General features: G+C 48.6%; 1 protein-coding gene across 3 annotated transcripts in view; it reads right to left on the reverse strand.

Moving 5' to 3' along the window:
• Positions 1-9,245: 9,245 nt before the first annotated feature.
• The window catches only part of PTGES (prostaglandin E synthase), a 65,836-nt gene continuing 49,707 nt past the window's right edge, over positions 9,246-25,374 (reverse strand). For all 3 annotated transcript variants that reach the window (XM_077304907.1, XM_077304908.1, XM_077304906.1), the window contains one exon: positions 9,246-13,069. In XM_077304907.1, the coding sequence (XP_077161022.1) occupies positions 12,820-13,069 (250 nt within the window). In that variant the 3' untranslated portion in view covers positions 9,246-12,819. The remainder of the gene's footprint in view (positions 13,070-25,374) is intronic.

The raw sequence follows: 25,374 nt of genomic DNA on the forward strand, positions 1-25,374 counted from the left end.
GTGGTTTCCCCTTGCCTGGCTTCCATTAGGGCAGGGGGGCCAAACTGTGGGAATCCCAGACCCTCAACACATGCAGCTGGGTAGAAGAGAGCCGCGCTGAACCCCCACAAGAAATCCCCAAGGGAACTGAACGAGAAAGAAAAGGCTGCCTGGTTGGACAGGGAAAAGCGGGGGCTAAAAACCCTCTCCTCGTCTTTTTATTCTTGGTGAATTGATCTGAAGCTTACAGTGAAAAGAAACAGGGGGCAAAATGAACAGAAAGGGGGGAATGGTGCAAAAGGAAAAGGATGTTTCTTGGCTGAATGACCCCTGCAGCTTTGCTGGGGGGAGGGGGGCATTTACTGAAACAATATAAAATATATTAAATACATCATATTTTAAAAAATTGATAACATACAGGACAATTTCACAGAGCATGTGCAGAGTTGTAATTTATTGTTATATAAAAAAGAAACCAGTGTTAACATATGCTACAATTTCAAATGCAGAGTGCCATTCATATTACATCAGCCCCAAAGAATCTCTGCCTAGAGTATTTGTGAAACAGGTGTTAGAAAACCATACTGATCATTTCGATAGGAACTGGAAAAGTATCTAAAAGGTGGCTAGGGTTTTCTAACACCCAATTAACAAATACTCTAATTAGATAATTGTTCTCTGTACATTTTCTGTGAAATCATCCTGTATTTTATCAATTTGTAAAAATATGATATATTCAATATACTTTATGTTTTATATTAATCCACTAGATTGCCCCTGGTGATGCTGATGGCAAAATGCACAGGGGTCGTTCAGCCACAAAAGACCCTTTTGCACCGTTTGCTTCTCGCTCTTCAGGAAGTTTACAGCCAGCAAGCGCTGGCTCTGGGCATGCGCTTACAAAGCAGCTACTGCTGCCGCTGGATGCCCACTCTGCAGAGCACGGCTGATTTGTTCTTTAATTTATATACCGCTGCTCTCAAAGACTCATGGTAGTTTACAATAAAATAATAAAAACACAGAGCCTCTTGTGGCGCAGAGTGGTAAGGCAGCTGTCTGAAAGCTTTGCCCATAAGGCTGGGAGTTCGATCCCAGCAGCCGGCTCAAGGTCGACTCAGCCTTCCATCCTTCCGAGGTCGGTAAAATGGGGACCCAGCTTGCTGGGGGGTAAACGGTCATGACTGGGGAAGGCACTGGCAAACCACCCCGTATTGAGTCTGCCATGAAAACGCTAGAGGGCGTCACCCCAAGGGTCAGACATGACTCGGTGCTTGCACAGGGGATACCTTTACCTTTACCTTTTTAATAAAAACACACTACCCTTAAAATCCCCATCACATTAAAAGCTCCAGCTAGCAGTGCGGAGCTCTTTCCTTAGGAGCAAGGGTCCTGGTCTCACTGGCTCTAGGGCAGTGGTCCCCAACCTTTTTATCACCGAGGACCGGTCAACGCTTGACAATTTTGCTGAGGCCCGGGGGGGGGGGGGAGTCTTTTGCCGAGGAACGTCACTGCTGCCACCTGAGACCCTGCTCCACTTGCTTTCCCGCTGGTGCCCCTGACTTCTTGCCACCCGCTGGGGGGCGCTGCCAGCAGCAGCTGCGCAGTGCCACACTGAGGGGGAGTCCCGGCTATGGCAGCCACTGGAAAGCACCAAAGGTGAGCCAGCGGCAGAGTGGCAGGGCAGCCCCCGAGGCAGCAGCCGGGGAGGAGGACGAGGAGGAGCCGCGGCCCGGTACCAACTGATTCACAGACCAGTCCCGGTCCCCAGACTGGGGGTTGGGGACCACTGTTCTAGGGGATCCTCTGACAATAGTTTCGGGACCTCAATCTGGCCTCAATCATATGCCTGGCGGAAGAGCTCCGTCTTACAAGCCCTGCAGAAAGCTGATAAATCCGACAGGGCCTTTAGCTCTTCCGGGAGCGTATTCCACCAGGCTGGGGCCAGGACCGAAAAAGCCCTGGCCTTGATCGTGGCCAGGAGAAGGTACTGGGAGCCCAGGGCCACCAGCAGATTACTACCCACTGAGCAGAGTGCCCTGCAGGCACCTTAAGCTTGATCTGGACACAGGTTGGTAACCGGGGCAGATGACATAACACCAGCTGGATGTGGGCCCTCCAAGATGCGCAGGCGCCTACTGAGCCGGAGAAGGGCTTTGGTGGCCGGAACTGGGGCTTGACTCTGAATGCAGCCGAGGGTTGTGAGGCAGGCGGATTCAGGCAGGCAAAGAGGAAACTGCCAACTCGGGCACCATCCCCAACTTCGACCATCTGTGCCAGGCGAAACCTGAGTGAGCGACCAGCTCTGTATATAGAATCATATCCTATTTAGCCTCTTTGGATTCGGTATGTTTCATAGAAGCATCACGGTTAGATGAGTGAAACGATGTCATTTATTTATCTTCTGTGCTTGCTTCACGAGATCCGCCTAGCGCCTACAGCAGTTAGCTCTTGTTAGCTCAGCAGACTCTATGAACTGACCAGAGGTTTTTAGACAAATCAGCTGAAAAATACACATTTGTAGCAAGGCGTCCTGGCAGCCCTCTCTCAGCCCAGTCTTTCCCTCCTCCAAAAGCCACTCTTGAAATTCAGAGATAACCATGCCAGGTGAAAGAGAGAGAAGCCCCAAAGGCTTTCATTAAGGTGGTATTCATCTGGGCAAGCAAAGTGCGGGGTGATTTTTGACATCTGGTAACAGAATGTTACCTACTGAAGCAGTCGGGGCAAACTTAAATGGACTCTGTGGAATGGTAGAGGACAGGAAGGCCTGGAGGATCATTGTCCATGGGGTCGCGATGGGCAGGACAAGACTTCGCACCTAACAACAACAACAGAATGTATTTCTGAAACCCCCACCCCAGGAGAGCTTCCCACAGGGTTTTCCTGGTGCTTCCAACCACTGCAAAAACACAGAACGTCTCAAATGGGGCAGTCACACAATCCTCTAACAAGGAGCAGGCCGTCAATTGGTGGTGGAGACTCGTGCTGTCACGTCTGGTGCCCCTGTTGGGTGTTCAAGGCAAGAGACTCGGGAGCCATTGAAGGCACAGGCAAGCCCCTTCTGAGTAGCGCCTCCATTGTAAATGCAGAAGGACCTCCGAGAGCCCAGCTGTGGCCAAGACGTGTGCCCATCAGCTACGTCCTCCAAGAAAAGAAGACATCCCATTTCAAGGCTGCAGACAGGTGCAAAAAAATCTTACTTCTTCAACCAGGGTTCCCAGCTCCATGTTGGGAAATTCCTGGAGATCTTTTTTTTTTTTGGGGGGGGGGAGTTGTAGAGTCTGGAGATTGCAGGGTTTGGGGAGGGGGAGGGACCTCAGCTGTAGAGACCCTTCCCCAAAGCAGCCATTTTCCTCAGGGGAACTGATTTCTGTTGTCTGGTGAGCGGGTTGAAGTAGCTGTAATTTACCTACAGTATAACTCTGCTGAAACCAAACTCTCCCTTGTTATTGTCAAATTCCAGTCAGCTTCCCCAATAGGATGCTTTAGGATGCTTAGGGCTGATCCTGCGTTGAGCAGGCGGTTGGACTAGATGGCCTGTATGGCTCCTTCCAACTCTATGATTCTGTGATTCTGTGATAAGCAGACTTTTGGTTGAAGAAATCTCTTTATTGAAAGGATTAGCAAAATAGGTACATGATGCTCTTTGCCAAAACTAACTTTAGCATAAGCCCACCTTCCTACATGGTTGCCCCAAAGCCCACCACCCCCCCCCCCGGCATCCTTTAGCATCTAAAAGCCAGGTGCTATAACTCACTGTTCCCACACTACAAGCCTGCCAAAGCAGAAGCAATAAAACAAAATGCCCAAGACATGCCAAGAGGGTCAGGAGAAAGGGAGGAGACACAGAGGAGCCTCTTTTGAAATTTTCTCCAAGCCTCTCCGGCTATGAAAATTAAAAATAACAAAGTTCACAAGACATTTCCCAACTACCCCTGCTGTTTTGTCAAGCACAGCTAAATAATGACAGCAAATAAATGACACAAAATATGCAGGATAAATACAACACAGAAATGTAGCACAGATGGAAATAAATGCAACACAGATCATGGAAGCATCATGGCCAGAATAGATGACAACAGGATCTTGATACATGCAGTGTTCGCACACCAGAGATCTGGATCCTCTCTGAGTGTTGCACACATAGAATTCAGTGTAAACATGCGGCTGGACATCTGCAACATACAATCTTCTTCACTACCACAGTCATGTATAAATTGGGCTGTACAGTTGGGTTCAGTATTTAAGGCACTGTATCTGAAACTTTGCTCTTTCCCCAAACAATGCAAGATCTATATTGATTCCTATTTACCGTGTGACATTTGAAACATCTTCAGTGACCACATCCAGAATGGCCTGGGAGGTTATTTTTCCTGTTTTGGACCAGTAGCCAGAATCCAAATCTGGTCCTGGATGGCTTAAAGAATTCATGGCCTCCGGTTGCTGTACTCTTGCAGGAAAAGCAGGTTGGCTAGTCTATGGAGTCATGTCCCGCTTGGCCTGGAGGCAGGCAGAAGGTCCCTGCAGAAGGTGCCACGTGCCCGAGGACCATTGATAATAGTCATAATCACCAAAAGCAGCCGTGCAGGCTCCCCCCTGGCATGCAGCTGCAGTGACTATCTGCTTGCATGCAGCTGCTGAACACGCAAGATTTCTGCCTGAAAGCAAAGCTGGCAACCCAGCCAGGATTGGGGCCCTCAGGGGGAGAGAGCTGTGTTCTTGGACTCTCTTTTTAAAAAAGGAATGGTGGCTTGTAACTGCTCTCAGAGCACTGATCACCACACAGCAAGGCACAAGAAAGGCTTAGTGCCTATTTTACATCTGTTTTTTCCCACAGGTCAAAGTGTTTAGGCACGTCTAGAGATGGCTGTAGCCAAAGGACAGTGTCTGGGTAGCAGGTTAACATGGATAGAGAGGTTGTCGAGAGGCATTTAGCTGCACTGGATGAGTTCAAATCCCCTGGTCCAGATGAAATGCACCCGAGAGTACTCAAAGAACTTTCCAGAGAACTTGCACAGCCCTTGTCCATCATCTTCGGAACCTCTTTAAGGACTGGAGATGTCCCGGAGGACTGGAAAAGAGCAAACGTTATTCCGATCTTCAAAAAAGGGAGGAAGGATGACCCGGGAAACTACAGACCAGTGAGTCTGACCTCTGTTGTGGGGAAGATAATGGAGCAGATATTAAAGGGAGCGATCTGCAAACATCTGGAGGACAATTTGGTGATCCAAGGAAGTCAGCATGGATTTGTCTCCAACAGGTCCTGCCAGACCAACCTAGTTTCCTTTTTTGACCAAGTAACAGGTTTGCTGGATCGGGGAAATTTGGTTGATGTCATTTACTTGGATTTTAGTAAAGCTTTTGACAAGGTTCCCCATGATGTTCTGATGGATAAGTTGAAGGACTGCAATCTGGATTTTCAGATAGTTAGGTGGATAGGGAATTGGTTAGAGAACCGCACTCAAAGAGTTGTTGTCAATGGTGTTTCATCAGACTGGAGAGAGGTGAGTAGCGGGGTACCTCAGGGTTCGGTGCTCGGCCCGGTACTTTTTAACATATTTATTAATGATCTAGATGAGGGGGTGGAGGGACTACTCATCAAGTTTGCAGATGACACCAAATTGGGAGGACTGGCAAATACTCCGGAAGATAGAGACAGAGTTCAACGAGATCTGAACACAATGGAAAAATGGGCAAATGAGAACAAGATGCAATTTAATAAAGATAAGTGTAAAGTTCTGCATCTGGGTCAGAAAAATGAAAAGCATGCCTACTGGATGGGGGATACGCTTCTAGGTAGCACTGTGTGTGAACGAGACCTTGGGGTACTTGTGGATTGTAAACTAAACATGAGCAGGCAGTGTGATGCAGCGGTAAAAAAGGCAAATGCCATTTTGGGCTGTATCAACAGAGGCATCACATCAAAATGACAAGATGTCATAGTCCCATTGTATACGGCACTGGTCAGACCACACCTGGAGTACTGTGTGCAGTTCTGGAGGCCTCACTTCAAGAAGGACATCGATAAAATTGAAAGGGTACAGAGGAGAGCGACGAAGATGATCTGGGGCCAAGGGACCAAGCCCTATGAAGATAGGTTGAGGGACTTGGGAATGTTCAGCCTGGAGAAAAGGAGGTTGAGAGGGGACATGATAGCCCTCTTTAAGTATTTGAAAGGTTGTCACTTGGAGGAGGGCAGGATGCTGTTTCTGCTGGCTGCAGAGGAAAGGACACGCAGTAATGGGTTTAAACTTCAAGTACAACGATATAGGCTAGATATCAGGAAAAAGTTTTTCACAGTCAGAGTAGTTCAGCAGTGGAATAGGCTGCCTAAGGAGGTGGTGAGCGCCCCCTCACTGGAAATCTTCAAGCAAAGGTTGGATACACACTTTTCTTGGATGCTTTAGGATGCTTAAGGCTAATCCTGCGTTGAGCAGGGGGTTGGACTAGATGGCCTGTATGGCCCCTTCCAACTCTATGATTCTATGATTCTATGATTCTATAAGAATAGTTCACTGCAAAGACAGCTCTGTTTTCATACTATAATATCTGATGTGAGGCAGTGCTGTGCAATGGTCACAGTTTTCCACTAGGTAGACCCATGGTGTCAATTTGACTCATCTGTGATGCTCATGGGTCACTTTGGGCCAGTCACACAAGGTCACATCCTCTCCGCCTCTCCCTAACCAGCCTCCAGATTGCTGTGAGGCTAAAAGGGAGAGAGATGCACCATCCTGAATTCACAGGAGGAGAAGCATGATAGGCACCAAATCAACTTGTAAAGAAGAGAGAATGCAGGGGACAGTGGGGGAAAGGGGGGATGCCAACTTGGCTCAACTCTTTGGGGGAGTTACTGTGGTGGGGACATGGCCATGGCAAGCCCTTCTGAGTCCCAGGGCCCCTTCTTTCACTAAAAGGGAAGGAGGCATTTTGCGCAGCTGAAGAACGTAATGGTTACGTTCATCCGTTTTGGATTGTATTTGGCTCCCACACTAAATAGTGCACAGATGGATTAACTTAAGGGTGAAGCTTGAGTTACATGCAACTATGCCACTGGGAGCAAAGTCTTTTCTGCACGTAGACATGCAGCTTAGCCCAACCCAGGTGGAAAACAGAGTTGTCATAGCAGGGCGTTTCCTAATTAGATTAATACCCCCATAATGGTGTTTCCAGGGCAGGAGGAGTTTTTATCTGTTCCTCTGTTATGTACGGTGAGTCAAGGCACAAGACTGTGATCTCCTTTCAACAGAGGCAAGGACAACGTAAAAAAATCCAGCAGGTCTCTAAGAAACAACCCCCTAAATCTTTTGACTACCCCAGAGTACCACTAGATGGGGCTAGTGTGGCATCCACACATACCCCTGACTCAATTTAAAATGCTTTCAGTGGATTTTGGAAATCTGGGGGCATCTGAAGATGGGGCAGAAATGCGCTCTTGGAAAGGATAGGCCATCCCTTTTAAACCTGCCTACGGAAAATCCCCCCCCCCCCACGCTAACACACTGATGCTGTCACCTCCGGAAATCACCAGGTTCTGATGTTCATGTCTGCAGGGAGGGTTTTCTTGCGCAGTCTTCTCCAGCGCTGCACAGAACCTAGACCAGGGACCCCCAACATGGTGGCTGTGTTCGCCAACACTGGTGCCCACCAAGTGTTTTTAGAAAGTGGAAGGGTCCTTTGCTCACAAGGTTTCTGATGGGCTGTGCAGATTTTTTAAAATGTTGCTTGGGCAGCAGGTGCCACCACAGCAGAAGGGACCGAAAGTAACCTGCGGCAGCCCTTGTGTGATTCTGCACTGCTTCAGAATTCCACCTGAGAAAGCACACGTTGTAGACTGAGGGCCATTTTGCAAATTCAAACCCCAAAGCTATGTTGTTGTTGTTGTTGTTGTTGTTGTTGTTGTCAGCCATTCAGCCATGTCCAATTCTTGGCGATCCCATGGCCCAGCTGTTGCCGCAATCCCCAATCCCACACCTCCTCCCTCATCTGTGCGGTGCTCTGACCATGTCCAAGCACTGCACCCTCTGTCGTCCTGGTTTCCTTTTTCCACTGACCAATCCTAGAATATTTGCTTTCTCCACTGAGTTGGATCACATGATATGGCCAAAGAAAGGGCGCCAGAGTTTCGTGATTTTGCCTCCCAGTGATACATCAGGCTTTGTGTGCTGTAGTTTTTGCTTGCTTGTGACTTTTGCCATCCATGGAGCCCACAGGCAGAAGCCTTCTCCAGCACCAGAGTTCAAACGAATCGATGCTTCTCTTGCCTGATTTTTTCATGGTCCAACTTTCACAGCCATAATTGGCCACTGGGAATATGGTAGATAGAATTAGTCTGCATTTGGTAGCCAGGCGCAAGTCCTTGCTTTTCCATGTAGCACCTTTTCTTAAGGCCAATCAAAACCACACATTCTCCAGTGCTCTTCATCAGGAAGTATTTAAAGAACTGGAGAGGTGAAAGAGATTATTTAGAATAGGAATAGAATTGTGCGTTTCACACCCCAAGGGACTCCCAAAGCAGTTTACAATCACCTTCTTTTTCTCAGATACCCTGTGAGGTACGTGAGGCTGAGAAAGCTCTAAGAGAACTATGACTAGCCCAAGGTCACCCAGCTGTGGAGGAAGAGTAGGGAACCAAACACGGATCTCCAGATAAGTGTCCACCAGTCTCTTAACCACTGCCTCATGCTAGCCTCTAACTTCATGCCCTGAATGGCATGTTTCCCACCCCAGCCTGAGGATGAGCTCTAGGGAATGCCAAAGATGGCACACTTTTTAGGGTCACTTCAGTCTGTCATATTAAAAGGGTATGAGGTGGCTTTTGCCTCTGACTTCCCGAGGAAGCATGGGAATGGGTCATTTGGCAATGAAATGGAGAAGTGCCCTCCCTCACCGACCCACAACCACCCAGGTCCTCAGAGGACAAGGTGCGTCTATGATCCCTGCAGCAGACAGCACAACTGATATTCCCAGGTGTGCAAATAGCCCCCCAAAGTGCCCCCAATAAACTCCTAGTTCCATCACACTCACACTCGCCTTCTCCCCCTGCCCAAATAAAAAAGTCAAGCCACAATTTCACACCCTCCTCCCCCCATCCAGTCTCTGGTGAGGGGAATATTCTGAAGGATAGAACAATTCTTGGCCTCAGAAGACAACCCCTGAATCAAGGCAGCCAAAGTCCTCAGGTCCATCCCAAAGAGAAGCAAGGCCCTTCCTATGAATTTGAAGTCTGGACTCATTCAAGACAAGCAGCTCCTACAAGGAACCTGTGATGGAAGAGTCAGTGTGTTCTTTATTCTGCTTTAACAACCAGTCTTGAGCATCAACAATTCAACACAGAAAACACAAGAACAACAATAATATTTGCAAAGAATAGTGATAATTCTAGTAATGACTATGGATGAAACCGTAACAGCTGGGGAGACCAGGTTGGGTAGATCTAACTATCAGTTGAATTTAATTATGTTGGGGGGAAATTGGCATCTGCCAGGGCATTCTTGATTCAGGTCTCTGTCTCCTCAGGCCAAATGGGCTTGGTGTAGCCAGCATGCTCTAGTGATTAGGAATAGTGGCTTCTAACCTGGGGAGCCGGGTTTGATTCCCCACTCCTCCTCCAACTGCAGACAGCTGGGTGACCTTAGGCTCATCATAGTCTTGATAGTGCTGTTCTCTGTCAGAAGCTCTCTCAGCCCCACCTCCCTCACAGGGCGTCTGTTGTGGGGAGAGGAAGGGAAGGTGACTGTAAACCACTTTGAAAAGCAGGGTATAAAAACTGACTCTTCTTCTTCTTCTGCCAAAGTTCTTCTTTAATTTGTGGACCATCTGTCAAGAGGGTTATTGATTTATACCCCACCTTTCTTTCCAGCGGAGACCCAAAGTAGCTTACATCACTGTTCTGTCCTCCATTTCCTCCTCACAACAACTCAGTGAGGTAGGTTCACTGAGAGTGGATGGATGGCCTATCAGGGATTAGAACGCAGATCCTTGAGATCCTAGTCTGACACTCTAACTACTAAACCACACTAGGTTATTATTTATTTATTTATTATTAATTAGACCATCCCTCTTTGGCAACAGTCTTGGGGAGCTTAACAGCATGTAAAAATCCATACATACATGGTTTCAAAAACAATAGGTAAATAAAATCTAATGTCTTATTTAAAATATATAAAATGCTCCAACCATCTTTCTAAGTAAAATTTCTAGGCTAGGTTTGGGGTCTGAGCACCCCGACTCCAGTGACGTGGGGAGCAGGAGAGGATGTGACTATGTCTTTGCACTGGCCTCAGCTAGATGCCTGGCGGAAGAGGGCCTCCAACAGGCCCTTCTGAACCTTGGTAGCTCCAAAAGGCCCCAGGTCTCTACAGGCAGCTCATTTTGACCAGGCTGATGCCAGAGCCAAAAAGGCCCCATCTCTGATTGAAGCTAAGCACACTTCCTTGGGCCCAGGGATGACCAGCAGGTTGGAATTTGCTGATTCAGGGGACATATTCAGTTGTAACTTCACACACACACACACACACACACAACGGCACCAAGCAGCTTGCACTGAGAGCTATCTGCAGAGAAGAAATCTCATCAGTGAAGTTTACAATAATATATTAGCCCCACCACCACACGCACACACACACAAATTGTATGTTGAATTCTGGTTCATGCAACAGTTAATGTACAAAGATGCTATCATGGGATAAAAAATATCTTGAAAGTAAATGGACACAAACTGGCCATAAATCTGTCACTACTCCAAAGGGCTTTGAGAGAAACCTCATGTTAGGGTCTCTTTGGGAAAGCAGGAAGAAGAAAAGCAAGACACACATTTTTATGAGTTGAAAGGGAAGAAGGTGCGTAAAATGTGAGCACCTTTTAACATCAAGGGGCACTCCTGAAACAGAACACCCACCATGAGCTGAGCATGGCCCAGAGAGAATTGCTCTCTACAGCTTCTCTCCATACCATAAGGAGGCCATTGGCCCATTCCTCCTTGGGGGACTGGAGAGATTAAAAGGGCCAGAAGACTGAGGCTGCGACAGCCCCAGCAGGCGCCAGGTTCTAATCCCACCAGGCAGAGTGTGGATCATGCCAGACCACAATTTTCGTGACATCCCTGGGAACAGAGACCTTCCCATGAAGAAATGCAAGTCAGAGCTGAGAGCAGGGCACACGGCACTGAACCAGAGTGTCCCAATAAGACTAGTGGTGTTGCATATTGGAAAAGTAATATTCCTCACAGTAGGGTTGCCAATATCCAGGTAGGACCTGGAAATCTCCCAGAATTACAACTGGTAATAGAATCATAGAGTTGGAAGGGACCTCCTGGATCATCTAGTCCAACTCCCTGCTCTATGCAGGACACTCACATCCCTATCACTCAGCCACTGTAACCTGCCTCCCTTTTCGCACATGCTACTGCCAAGACAAGTCTCCCCCATCCTATACTGGTGTGTTTGGTTTTTCCTACCTAAATGCAGAACTTTATATTTATCCCTATTGAACTTCATTTTATTCAGTTTAGCCCACTTCTCTAGCCTATCAAGATCCCCCTGTATCCTGATTCTGTCTCCTGTTGTGGTCTCCAGATGACAGAGGAGGAGGGTGCCCAGCTGAGGTCCTTCCCCTCTGCAAGCCCTGCCCTCCCTTGGATCCACCCCCAAATCTCCAGAATTCCCCAGCCTGGAGTTGGCATCCGTATTTCACAGCCTCACCAGGTTTTCCTGCAAAGGAACAGGAGGCTCCCAAGGGCCAAAATTGTAAGTGAGCAGGTTGGTCTGGAGAAAAATTCCAGCTCCAAAGTCAGGGAATAACCAATTCAAATGCACAGGAGCTAAAATCCTCTTTAAATTGCACTTTTTGACTAGCAGGGATGCCAGTTCTGGGTTGCGAAATACCTGAAGATTTTTGGGGTTCAGCTTGAGCAGAGCAAAATGTCAATCTTGGGGATAATAAATAATCTGGTCTGATTGAAAGAAAACATGCAGTTTGGTTTGACAAAAGACTTGCCTCTGGAAAGCTGAGACACTATGTGCAATTAGCACTTGACTTCCTTATGTGCCGGGCCTGATCTGTGGTCCAAATGACTGTCTTGCAGGCCACCATGAGTAGAGGGGTGACTTCAGTTTGAAAACCATCCTCCCCACCCACCCTCCCACAAGGCAGTCACTCTCACTGTGAGGGGAAACACCAGAAGAGAAGCCCACCCAGGTCCAGCATCACAGAGGGATTCGGTGTAGATACTTTTGAAGACAGACACGCCACAGGCCAAGGAAGCCTGGGTCTAGAAGAGACCCTATGAAATGCTGATTTTGTGACCTTAGGCAGATGGAAAGTGGGTGGGCAGGAAGGGATGTGCCAGTGGACTCTGTACTCAGGGCTTACCCACAAAATGAGAAGGACAGTGCTGACCCTCCGTATGGAATTCTGAGATCAACAGGAAGTCCAAAGGTGGAGAATTGGGCCAGGTAACAAGGGCAGAACTCCAAACAGTAACATCACAGTAAGAAATGCTGCCAGGTGCCCTTCTGCTCAGTCCTTTAAAATGGAGAACTGGCACACTCCTCCTGCTGATATAAGCCAGGGCTGTCCGGGCATGCCCACCCTTCTACTCCACACCAAAATCCAGCTGACGAACAAGATTAGGTTTTATTGAGACCAGGAGGATCAGGCCCCCCATGTTGCACAGCCCACTCTGTGGGAAGGAAGAGTATGAAGGGGAGACAGTTGCAGGGGGGCAGGGTTCTGTCCCAGAGCAAAACACCAGGAAGAGCCTCCCGTTTCACCACAAAGAAGTCGCTGTCTGCCTTCACTCCAACTTCTGTCCATTCAGACTTCTGCCCAGGCATGCAGCGATCACCAGTGCTTGAGGAGCAGCAAGAGGATCTGCAAGGCCATGGAGAAGCAGGGCAGCTGAGCCACGATATAAGCCGCCGATCGTGTCGGGGCTCTCAGCTTCAAAAGGTAGGCCACGGTATGGACCATCCGGCCAAGGAAAAAGACCAGGAAGTGGATCCGGGCCAGGGTTGGGTTGGGGTCCAGAAGGGAGTAGACCGCCCCAAGGAACAAGAAGGGGTAGATGTTCTCCATGTCATTGCGGTGAGCCCTGAAAGGAAGAACAGGAGGGTCAGAACGGAAGCAGCAATGGGAAGGAACCATCCTCTCCTCCTGGGCAAGTGAATTCCCTGGTCCTCGAGATCGTTCACATTCCAAACCACTGCAAAATGGCCCTTGTGAAATATGGGAAACTTGAGCATGGCTCAACCTCAGCCCAAGTGTCCGGATCCAATCACTAAAGGTACCATCCTCCATACAGGGCCTGGCATTGACCCAGAATTAGATCTCATTCACCTTGGAGGAAATTGCAGCTTTGGAAGGGGAATGCTGTGACATCCCATCCCTGCTAGGCTCCCTCTGATTCTGTCTTCAGTTGTGTTTGCTACCCCTCCCAGTTTAGTATCATCTGCAAATTTAATAAGTATCCCCTCTAATCCCTCATCCAAATTATTTATGAATATGTTGAACAACACAGGCCCCAGGACAGATCCTTGGGGTACTCCACTTGTCACTCTTTTCCAAGAAGATGCTGAACCATTAACAAGTAACCTTTGGTTATGATCTCTCAACCAGTTATTAATCCACCTGACAGAATTAGGATCCATACCGCATTTTACCAAGTTGTGAACAAGAATATCATGTGGAACCTTATCAAAAGCTTTACTGAAATCCAGATAAACTATGTCCATGTCATTCCCTTGATCCAGCAAGGTAGTCACTTTCTCGAAGAAAAGAGATAAGATTGGTCTGACATGATTTGTGCTTGCGAAACCCATGCTGAGTCTTAGAAATCACAGCTCTCTGTTCCAGCTGCTCAAGGACGACTGTTTAATGATGAACCAGAACCAATAGGATGGAACCAACAGCTGCTCAAGGACCGAGTCTTTGATTATTTGTTCACAAATTTTGCCAGCTACAGATGTCAAGCTGACGGGTCGATAATTACCCTGATCCTCCTTTTTCCCTTTCTTGAAGATGGGGACAACATTTGCCCTCCTCCAATCATCTGGCACCTCACCTGTTCAGCCCAAGGAAGAACTTTAATGGAGACAAAGGCCTGCATTAGTCGCCTCCAGGAGTGTCATTTAAGCGAAATGTGATGGGGGAACAGAATTCAGTTGCAGACCCCTCCCACCCCATCTCTTATGAAGCTAAAATAGATGTTTACTGCAAGGGAGTTGTTTGGCCCACTGCACCCCATCTGCCCCACATGTGTGCTCCCACAAGGCAGCTGGGGTGGCGAGTTTCCACTGCACTGGAAGCGGCTTGGGACTTTCAAAAGAAAGCATTGCGTAATGATGCAAACCCTTGTTCTTTAACAAAAATGCCCCAGACGGCATACGCAGGTGCAGGTGGGGAGGAGCTGGGCCAGGATGGTCCGATTCTTCTGCAGCATGGCCTGGGCCTGATATAGGCCTTGGTAAGCCCCATGTCAAAGAAGGGAGCGTGGGTTTATCAGCTTTCCCTTGCTGCAGGCCAACCGAGGGCCTGAGTTGTACGGTGCCCGGAACCACACTGGACCGGCACCTACATAGTGCAGCAGTGGGAATTTGGTGCAATCCACAATGAGCAGTGAGTCAGGCCTAATCCTCATGTCATAACAATCCCAGGCTTTCTCAACCAGAGGCTTCTTGAGGGCCCTGGAAGGGTTTCCCGAATAGGTGGGAGCTAATTAATTTACACACACACACACACATATATACATATGTATGTATACATGTACATATACACATGTACACACTAGATTTAAAGCCCATTGTATTTTAAAATAAAACAGGAGCTAGCATTCCCGTCCTGTCCCCCCACCAGGCAGCCCTCTCACCAGCCCTCCCCCCTGCCCCGAAAAGGCCTGCCATAACCTCTCCAAAGCTCAGCGGGCGTTTTCAGTCCAGGGAACTCCTTTCACCCCCTCAGCCCACCAACCTCCTCTCCCGACGATGATCAGGGGCAGACTGGTGCCAATTGCGCCAGACTGCCCCTAACCGGGTTCGTTGGGGGCTGGTCCAGCATCTGTTTCCGGTCCATGGGCCAAGCTGAGCACGTCCTGCTTGGCTTGTGGACCGGAAACAGAGGCCAGATCAGCTCCTCCCAGAAATCTTCTGCTCAAATATTATAAGAGCAGCTAAGTGTTAAATATACATTTAATTGATTAAACATTTATTGGGTGATATGACTATATATGGTCATGTTGACCCACCCACCCCCACCAGATTGGCCAGTGATGGGCCCGGAGAGGGTGGGAAGGGGAGGGGCCCCGGGTGGGCATGTACACAGCAGCTATGCTTCCCAACCATATTCTGCATGATTGCACTTCTTCTGGGGTATATCAAAAGCTGAAGACTGTTACAGGGGTGTCCCAATGGTAAAAAAGTTGAGAAAGGCTCAGCTAAGCTTTGCAGTTCTTTCTTGCATGTATTTTTTTGCCACCCCAAGCAGCCTACAGGAAAGGCCTGTTCAGAAAAGTTTTTCCATTGTTCCCACACACACACCTTCCCCAGCTGATTGTTTGCCCTGTCTACAGAGCCTGTCCACCTGTACTTTCTCCTTTGCAAATGTCAACAGGAATTTGGAAAGACCAGTTTTTATTTATTTATTTAATGTATGTTTGGATTTATATCCTGCAACTTCTCCAAGAACTCGTGGCAGCTTACAATAAAACATTAATCTGTAACAGCTTTCGCTGTTAAAATACTTGATCAGGGCTCTGGTGGGCAGAGACTGCCCGGACTTCATTTCTGGTCAGCAGCCCAATCAGGACGTGCACAGCTTTCCTCCAAGAATGCCAGGAGTTGGTCCACCACTGCCCTTTCAACTACCTTACGCATGGAACACAAGATGCAAAAACGGGCAGTAGCTGGCCAGGTCCTGCGGGTCCGGTGATGGCTTTTTCAGCAGACCACCACCTCCTTTAGCCCCACTGGGAACTCCCCAGTAGATAGGGAAAGGTTGACAATCTCTCCCAGAGGGCCTCCTAGCCAGTGGTCCCTCATCTTGAGCAAGCAAGACGAACAGGGATCAGGGGGCAGGAGGGCCGATCCCAGCAACTTGTCCACTTCAGTTTCTGAGAGCGGCCTGAAGCCATCAAACGTATCCCCCCCATGATAGCCAACAGGTCTCTAGTTCCCTTTCTGTATTAAGGGTGGCAGGAAGAAGCAAAGTTAGAAACTGGAGAAGCAAGGTTAGCAGGTCTTTAGCCTCCCCCCCCCCCTTTCAGAGCTGGCTCATGGCTATTTAAAGAAGGTTTATTTCCATCTCCTGCAATTCAGTGTATCATTGTGTCTTGCTTCTGGCAAGCTGTCTACATTTTTTAAAACCCTAATAGACTTCACCTAGTCAGAGTAATGTGCTTTCACTTCTCCTTCCCTTCACAACAACAGGGAAAAAACCAGAATGGTTTGGAGTGTTTTAAACATTGAGACCATTTATGGTAGGTGGGGAGAAGGGGTCAGTGACATCGCGGTTTCCATCCCGGCAGCCCAGCTGCTGCACAGCCAGTTTCCTGGGCCCAATCCTGCCCTCTTGGTAGGGAAAGAACTACCGTGCTCACCTTGTGATGTTTATTTATTTATAGCATTTATTAGCCACCTTACTTTCTTCCAAGCCCATTCACAATATAGATAAAAAAGCAAAAAGCAAAACACATAAAATACATTTGAAACCATTATTTGAAACCATGATCTAGAACTGCTAGCAACTTCACCAGAGGCAGTCCTAAATAAAGCCATCTTCAACTGCCTCCTGAAGATAAAAAAACTGATAGGGCCAAGCACACCTCCTTGAGGAGGTTGTTCCCCAATCAGGGGCTGCCACCAAAAAGGCCCTCTCAAGTGACCAGAAGGCCAAATTTCTGGGCCAGGTGGCACTGTCAGGAGGGCCTCTTCCTGTGATCTTAATTCCCAGGCAGGCTGAGGGACAGAAGATGGGCAGACCCAACCAGAGGGGGGTAGGGATGCCAGCCTCCAGGCAAGACCTGGGGATCCCCTAAAGCAGGGGTAGTCAAACTGCGGCCCTCCAGATGTCCATGGACTACAATTCCCAGGAGCCCCTGCCAGCGAATGCTGGCAGGGGCTCCTGGGAATTGTAGTCCATGGACATCTGGAGGGCCGCAGTTTGACTACCCCTGCCCTAAAGTGACACCTCCTCTCAAGACAGCAGAAATCGGTTCCCCTGGAGGAAAGGGCTGTTTGGGAAGGAGGACTCAATGATCTCGTATTGCATGAAGGTTCAGGGATGCCAGCCTCCAGGCAAGACCTGGGGATCCTCTGAAATGACAGCTCGTCTCAATCAATCAATCATACCTTTATTGGCATTACAGATAAGAACCAAAATAAAAATAAAAAAGAAGAAGGTGAATAGTTGATCAGAGATTATAAAAAGCCTTACATAAAAAGCAAGCTACCGCTGCAGAAACGAGGAGCTCTTTATCCTCCAGCAAGTGACGAGTTAATGACTCATTAGAGGCCCAGGATTTTAATGCCAGTCATGGGGAAAGAGAGAGCTTGCAAGCAAAAGAGGGACTGGGGCAATGAAGAAGTAGATGGCACGTTGACCAGGAGTGGATATAAGCCTCGATATTTGAAAAACCACCACCAGCTAACTTATTGTTCCATGCCTGCAATGCTGACGTAGTAAAGTACTTGGAGCCGGGAGGAGGAGGAAGTGGTATCTCAGGAGCTGACTCAGGAGCTCTAGCTCTGCCCTCTGCTGACTGGGCCTTTGTGCTATAAAAGGCTCTTGCTTGCCAGAGGCATGCACAATATTACAAACACCAAAGGACTCTTGGGTTCTGGATCAAGCCAGAAGATTCTGAAAGGAGCCAAAGGGCAAGAGCTAGAAGACTTTTGGCTGTCGGCTCTTCGCTAGAGGTTCAAGCCGAAGGATTCAGTATAGTACAGGACTATTTGAGAAGAATTTTGGATGGATCAAAGTGGCATGATGACTGAAGGAGCTGAAGTAGTGACATATTCTGTCTGCACCATGTCTGTCTTCCTACCTCAGGGGGACAGCTTTTACACATTCAGCAAGCGTAAATTAGTGGCTCTGCTGGAGGAGAAGTTTCAGGGATTAGAGGAACTCTTGAATACGCTGCATCATATAAAGGAGAGTGAAGAGTTCTTAGACAGAACTCATGAAGCACTCTTGAGTGCGCAAGTGCAGGAGGAGGGAAAGTTATCAAAACAAACACAGGAGCACCGAACACAGGAGGGTATTAAATGGAAGGCTGTTACGCATAGGAGTAGAAGCGTAAGGAGAAGCTCTGCCCCATTGATGCTCAGCAATCGTTTTGAGGATCTGCCTGAAGATGTTGATTCAGGAACACAGGCGCATGAGCAATTGCCCACGAAGAGCAAGCCCCCACGAAGACCAGGAAACAAGTCTCAGGCCCCCACATGTAAGAGTTCTAGGACTTCTCCCCCACAGACCCCACAAAGCCCAGGAAACCCTTCACATCCCCCCCCCCCCACACACACAGGTGAGAGTTCTAGGTCTGTTCCCAAGGGTAGGAAGAAGTGGGTGTTGGTAACTGGGGAATTCCTGCTGAGAGGCATAGAGGCTGAAGGCCCACAGTTGGCAAGACCGCTTCTGCTAAAGACATGTTCAGCGATGTTTCCCATTCTGTGGGCTGGGATCCCAAAGTGAGTGATGGGCCAGCCCTCCCTAACAGCCGACCCCCCCCCTTTCCACCGCTCACTTTTGGTATTTTGGAAGCCAAGATCTGACCCTGGAAACAGCGTCGTCAGGTCACTCATCGGCTGGTTGTTTTTCTTACCTGCATGGACTTGTTGCTCAAGTCAAATGTGCCTTGATGGTCACTACAGTGAGTTCCTCGGGAACTGAGGGGCAACTGGAGGGAGCCACAGAGAAGCAGAGGGTGGTCTGCGGCTGGACTCGACCCCTGTAGCATCAAAGTGTTGCTTGCTTGGGAGTTGCCCCAGGGAAAACTGCACCTTTTGAGTGAGGCTTCTCGGTTCCCCAGAAGAAATGAGTTAGCCACTGTAGAAAAAGGAGTGCTGAACCAGACGGGTGGCAAAGTCATCATTTGCCACAGGGACCAAAAAACCTTGGGCCACCCCTGGCTGGGTCACCAAATTGTGTCACTTTGGACTTGTGGGTCAACATGCCAAAAACCCTGGGGACTGCGTAAGTACAGTGGACCCCAAAATCATCATGCAATGGGGAGAGGGAAGGAGTGGGATGGGCGGGAAGAAAAGACAGGTGGCTGTCGTCTCCAAAACCCCATTAAGGGGGGGATCAGCCTATGGACATAAACACAGCCGCGTTAATGGGTCGGTTGCGCCACTTCCCGGCCGCCCCCCCCCCCCGGCATGCACACACAACTCCTGGCTTCTCCCCAGGGACATTAAAGGGCCTTTGCATAAACAAGGCTGCCAGCGATTCTCAACACCTCTGGCTCAGCCACTTCCTGCCCTTCACCGAGGCAAGGCCCCGGGAGGGACGAGGGCTGTGCTGAGACTGTTTGTTTTTCAGAGCCAGGCTGCTCCAGATTGGGGCTCCTTTGCCTGCACTTCAAACACCTCTGCCTCTGAGATCGAGTGCAGCCACAGCAGGTCTCCAGGGAAATTCCAGATGGGCTGCAGAGTGTGAGACCATTGCAGCTGATCACAGGAGTTCACTTGGAGGATTCACACGCTTCAGCCCAGCTGGAGCATCAAGAGCTGGTAGCTAAGGCAGGGCAAGAAATTCCTGTAGATTTAGGGTTAGAGCCTGGAGAGGGAGGGGGTTGCAGGAGGGAGAGAGCTAGGCAGGGTACCACCAGGATGCCTTTGGAGTCCCCTTGCCCAAGATGCCCTTCTCTCGGAGCAGTGTAGTCTGAAGAACAAGTGTAATTAGCAGAGAACTCCATGTCTGACCTGGAGGTTGGCAACCTTAGAGTTCATTCATTCATAGAATCCTGGAGTTGGAAAGGTCCCTACAGGCCATCTAGTCCAACCCCCTGCACAATGCAGGATCAGCCTAAATCACCTAGGATAAGTATATTCAGCCCTATTTTTGGAAACTCAGGGTGGATTACAGTAATGCAAAATACATATATAAATTATAATAATACAGAATGAAATGTAAATTGATTAATATTAACATTGACAATTAAGCATTAAAACTAGGGTTGGGCACTTTGGCGCCTGAAGCAGCCGTTCGCTCCTGCCGCAGCCAGTGCTGCACTGCGGGGAGGAGGGGAGGCGTGGGCATCAGTGGGTGCACACGCTAACGCCACGCCTCCCCTCCCCTCCCTCCTGTGGAGCAGCACTGGCTGAGGTGGGAGCCGAAGCGCCCAACCCTAATTAAAACAGATTCCCGTAATCACAAATTAAAAATGGCCAAAGCTTGAGCCTTCTACTGGACAGCTTTGGGATGAAGGTGACATTATGTGGAGGGGGCTCTCAAGCCTGCCAACATTCAAAGGCTGTCCAGGAACAGATTCCTTGTGCAGAAATGGTCAGAGTCTCCAGTGACTCTGCTTCATGGGATGGGCAGGGAGCCTTTCACTGCCACAGAGATCTGCTGAAACAACCATTGCTTGTGCCTTTAGGGTTGCCAGCTCTGGGTTGGGAAATTTCTGGAGATTTGGGGGTGGGCCATGGTGAAGGTGAGGTGAAACACTCCTTGAGGCCAATTGCTTGTTTCAGAAATCGGGCCGGGGGCCTGCCCAATACCGCACCCTAGTTAAAGCCTTAAAGGAAACTCATCTGAGTCGGTTAACAGGGCTGCCAACTCTGAGTTGGGAAATTCCTGGAGATTTGGGGGTGAAGCCAAGTGAGGGGAGAGTTCAGGGAGGGTCAGCAGGAGTACAGTCCACCCTCCAAATCAGCCCTTTTCTCCTGGGAAAGTGGGGTTGAGATCAGATGTCATTTTGAGAGATCTTCAGGCTTCACCTGCATTTTGACAACTCTGTGCTATTTGGCAACAGTTGTCCCAAACTACATTGAGAGCCAATACGCAGATATCTGTTGGTCAAACATTCTGATACATCCCAGGTACGCCCCTTGTTGTACAAAGGGGAAAGAGGCTGCAATCCTCCATTTCATTTCTGGTTTGCTGTAAGCATGTCAGGGCAGGGCAGGGAAAGCCTACCCATAATGCTTTGCATGTCAGAAACATGCCAAAAGCAGATTCTGTGTAGCTTCCTCCTGTCGTTTAATTACTGGCACATCAAAACCCCATTAACAGAGGGTCCTCCACACCTTCCAGCCGAAATGCAGATATAGTCCCTTCCCAAGACTCACATGGAGACTTGTGTCAGCTCTAAAGGTTTCCTAATGGCCCATTAAAATTTCTTTATCAACGCCTAGTTCACCCATTAATGAACCCTTCATTTCTGTAACATTGCCTAATTGATCCCACCAAGCATTTGTCTTAGGACTTCCATGCCCTGCTCCCAGCTCACAAGATACAAAATTCACTATAAAAAGAGCAGCAACAAGCCATCTCTGCTCTTGCGTTTGGCTCTTCCTTACATGAAACTCAGCTTTCGGGTGGACTGTTCTTTCCGGACCCTTCTCTCATCATATGATATATTTTTCCTCTGACCTGAATTCTACCCCTTTCACACCCAGTCATCTCTTTACTTTTGCCTGTATTACTGTGTTTAGTTTAAATTGCATGTATGTTTTTAGGAATCTTTTTGTTTTATAAAAAATTCTTTTTATTAATTTTAATAACTGCCTCTGCCTGAGATTTCTGAACAGATGCTCTCTTTTTTATGCACCGATGGATTGGTGAGAGCCAGTTTGGTGTAGTGGTTAGGAGTGCGGACTTCTAATCTGGCACGCCGGGTTCGATTCTGCACTCCCCCACATGCAGCCAGCTGGGTGACCTTGGGCTTGCCTCAGCACTGATAAAACTGTTATGACTGAGCAGTGATATCATGGCTCTCTCAGCCTTACCCACCTCACAGGGTGTCTGTTTTGGGGAGAGGAAAGGGCAGGTGACTGTAAGCCACTTTGAGCCTCCTTCGAGTAGAGAAAAGCAGCATATAAGAACCAATTCTTCTTCTTCTTTTTATCTCACTGGTTGCTCCTCTCACATTGTTTATTTGTCTCATAGAAGTCTTAATTCCCCCATCATAAATTCAGGAGACAGGACTATTTCAGGTAACAATTCCACCAAGCCAAGAATGCCACAGGTAAAGATGCCTATCTCCCTTTAATTCTCTTGAATAAGGAGGTGGTATGCTCCCCCTTACTGGAGGTCTTCAAGCAGTGGCTGGACAGATGTTTATCTTGGATGCTCGAGGCTGATCCTGCATTGAACGGGGGTTGGGCCAGATGGCCTGGATGACCCCTTCCAACTCGATGGTTCTATGATTCCACTCAGGTGCCCTTTGCTTGCCAAGGCTGGAGGAAGGTAGGCTTGCACCCGAGGGCAAACTCAGCAATGGAGCCTACCCCTGGTATCACGGCTGGCATCTCCAAACACGGAGGTTCAGTCCTCTGCTGTCTGAGCAGAGCTGTCTTTAGAAGCAGAGTCTTGCTTAATAGTTGCTTCCATTCTCTTTTAATTGCTGTAGACTGACCTGAGCATTCCAAGAAGAAAGCCAAGGAACCATTTGGTGACTCACCCAGCACTTCTAGAAACCTTTCCCAGCATTAAGTTACCATTCCGTACATTTTTTTAAAAAGGTTGGCCGTCTTGTTTCAAGCTGTTCATTGCATCTCTCAAACCTGTGACCAAAAAACAGTTTGTGATTCATGCTGTGGCGCTTCAACCCCTTCCAGCTTGGAGTGGAAGTCCGGTCCCCATGCTTTTCCCAAGGGGAGGGGGGAGCAGCCACATTCTCTCTTCTCCCTGTTGGAGAGAGCGATTCAGCATGCGTGGACACTGGGGGGGGGGGGGGAGGAAGGGTGCTACATCGTTCTAAGGGGGTAGAGGTGTTATTTCCATAGATGGTAATTTTGATCTGTGTCTTCCTGCAATTGGTTACAAGCTATGATGCTGCAAAACATTCACTACACATGCATGAGTCTACATTACACCAGCCCTTTTCTGATTGGTCCCCGCCGTCATATATAGACCACTCCAAGGCACCTTGCACCCTGCAGCCTCGGATGCGCCTCCAAATATGGGAAAGCACTTCCAGACATGGGCAGGAGGCGGGAAAAGTCTTGCCCCACACACCTCTCCTTTGATCACTCACACGGCCCACATGGCCTCCCATGGAGACCCACCCCTTCGCAGGTCTCTCCTGTAGCCGCAGTGCCCTCATACTCCCTCACACATGGTGTCAGGCAAGAGACATAAGTGAAGGGAAAACATAGATTAGGCTTTTCTCTCCTTTCAGCTGCAACCTGAGTGTGAACTGGCTTCACTTGAATAAATGAAAGTTTTCCTTTTTTTGCAAGATACGTCTTGGGGGGTTTATTTACTGCACTCTGTAGCACACTTCTGTGACTCCCCTTCATCCACTCCAAGGGATTTGGCTCTTCCTTGCCAACTGCGGGTGATTGGCACATCCTGCTATCCTTGCCCTCCAAGAAGGACTCAATCCAGCCAGCATGGGTAACATTCGGAAGTGGGTCCAGTTTCAAAATGTTTGAGTACTGTAAGTATCAGACCTGCTGAACATTAAAGCTGCTTTATCTCCCTAATTAGTTTAATTCTTTTAACGTCCTGTGCCAGTCTTTGACCAGTGGCCTGTGCTGTTTGCAGCCAAACCCCTGGTTGGATCCAGCACTAGGCAAACAGGAAGAGCCTCCCAACTGACGTGGCCTCTGCCCCTAGGGATCAGCTTCCCCAGGGCCAGAAACAAATGCCAGAGGAAGATCCACACAAGCACTTCCTTCCACCAACAGGTCGCTGGATCCAGCCCATTGCATGGCAAGAGGACAGATTGGATGCCAACTCCAGGTTGGGAAATTCCTGGAGATCTGGATATCCCTCCATTGAGACCACCTTTCAAAGCAGCCATTTTCTGCAGGAGAACCAATCTGTGTTCTCTGGCGATTAGCTGTAATTCAGAGAGGTCGCTAAACCCCACCTGGAGGTTGGGAACTGCAGCCCCACCATGTGAACCAGTTCTTGAAGCATTCCAAGTTCCTGCACATCAGCTGACACATACCTCTGTTAGAAATACTTGGCTCACTGATGGCCAGGGCTTTAAAAACTATATGTGCCCCTTCTATTTACTTGTTGACAACCAGGGCTAATTCTGCACTTACTTTTCCCCCCACTGTCGATCCTGCTGAATTCAGACCGATTTGAACCTGAGTCTTCCTCCTTCCTCCCTCCGAATTGAAACAGAAAGCCTGCTGCACTTAATTGAAAAAGCACAGAATGGAGAGGTGAGTGGTGGTCACGAAGCTGAACTATCTTTCGTGAACTGGGGGGGGGGGTCAGGTGGTCCAGCTGGCACTAGTGCTTATTTTCTTCTTTTTTGACTCCCGAGCCAGGAGCAGCGTCTCAGAGAACGAGTCAAATCTCTTGAGAGAAGTGTGGGCTTCTGGAGCACAGTCACTTTAAAACAGGGAGGGGAGCTTTGCAACCGGGAACCAGGAAGTCTTTGAACTGATGCCTTGGCCTATCAGGAAAGATTGCTTTGCTACAAGGCACGGAGCAGGAAGTTAATTTGCAAAAAGCAGAAATCTACAATTATGCTGGTGGCGGTTTTTCAAATATAGCAAACTATATCTGCTCCTGGATATCATGGGGGGAAAGTCGAGTCACCATGGATCAATCATGCATGTTGCAGAGGGAAAATTAAAATGCCAAAATCAAAATGGAAATCGAATTCAGTGCAGAGGGGAGGGATTTATTTGGGCTGGGAGTGGATAAAAAGCCACGTGCAGACTCAACCTAGATCTCCACTTGCTTACCCAGGCACAGTTGGAGAGAGGTCTCTATGCCATTTTACACCATTTCCCTGTTCTCCACAGGCTCCATCTCCAAATCCCCAGGAGTTTCCCAACCTGCCAATCCCACCCCATTCCCATCCCCTACCAGTAGCTGGGTGAGACTCGGCCTCCTATCCCCCCCCCCCTAAACACACATGCAGCATTCCACAGATAGCTCCTCTGGCCTTATTCTCCTGCAACATGCTTCTCAAGACATCCTCCTTCCTCCAGTCCACATCAGCCTGTTACATTCCTTTCCTCCAGAACAGCCTGTTCTCTGCAGACTCAAAGCCAAGATGCCAAATGTTCATGGGTTTAAAAAATCTACCAGGAATGCATAACTGTGCACTGATGTGTTTTGAACAGCTGCTAAGGTAGCTTAGCAGCTGCGGTCCAGAACAGCAGGCTACATACAGCATATAGCAAATGCATCTGCACAGGTCCTCCACACCCAAAGGTATCCCTAAACCACCTATCAGATACTGCCAGAGAAGATGCTGAACCCTAA

This window comes from Paroedura picta, chromosome 12, assembly GCF_049243985.1.
Source record: "Paroedura picta isolate Pp20150507F chromosome 12, Ppicta_v3.0, whole genome shotgun sequence".
In the NCBI taxonomy this organism is placed as follows: Eukaryota; Metazoa; Chordata; class Lepidosauria; order Squamata; family Gekkonidae; genus Paroedura; species Paroedura picta.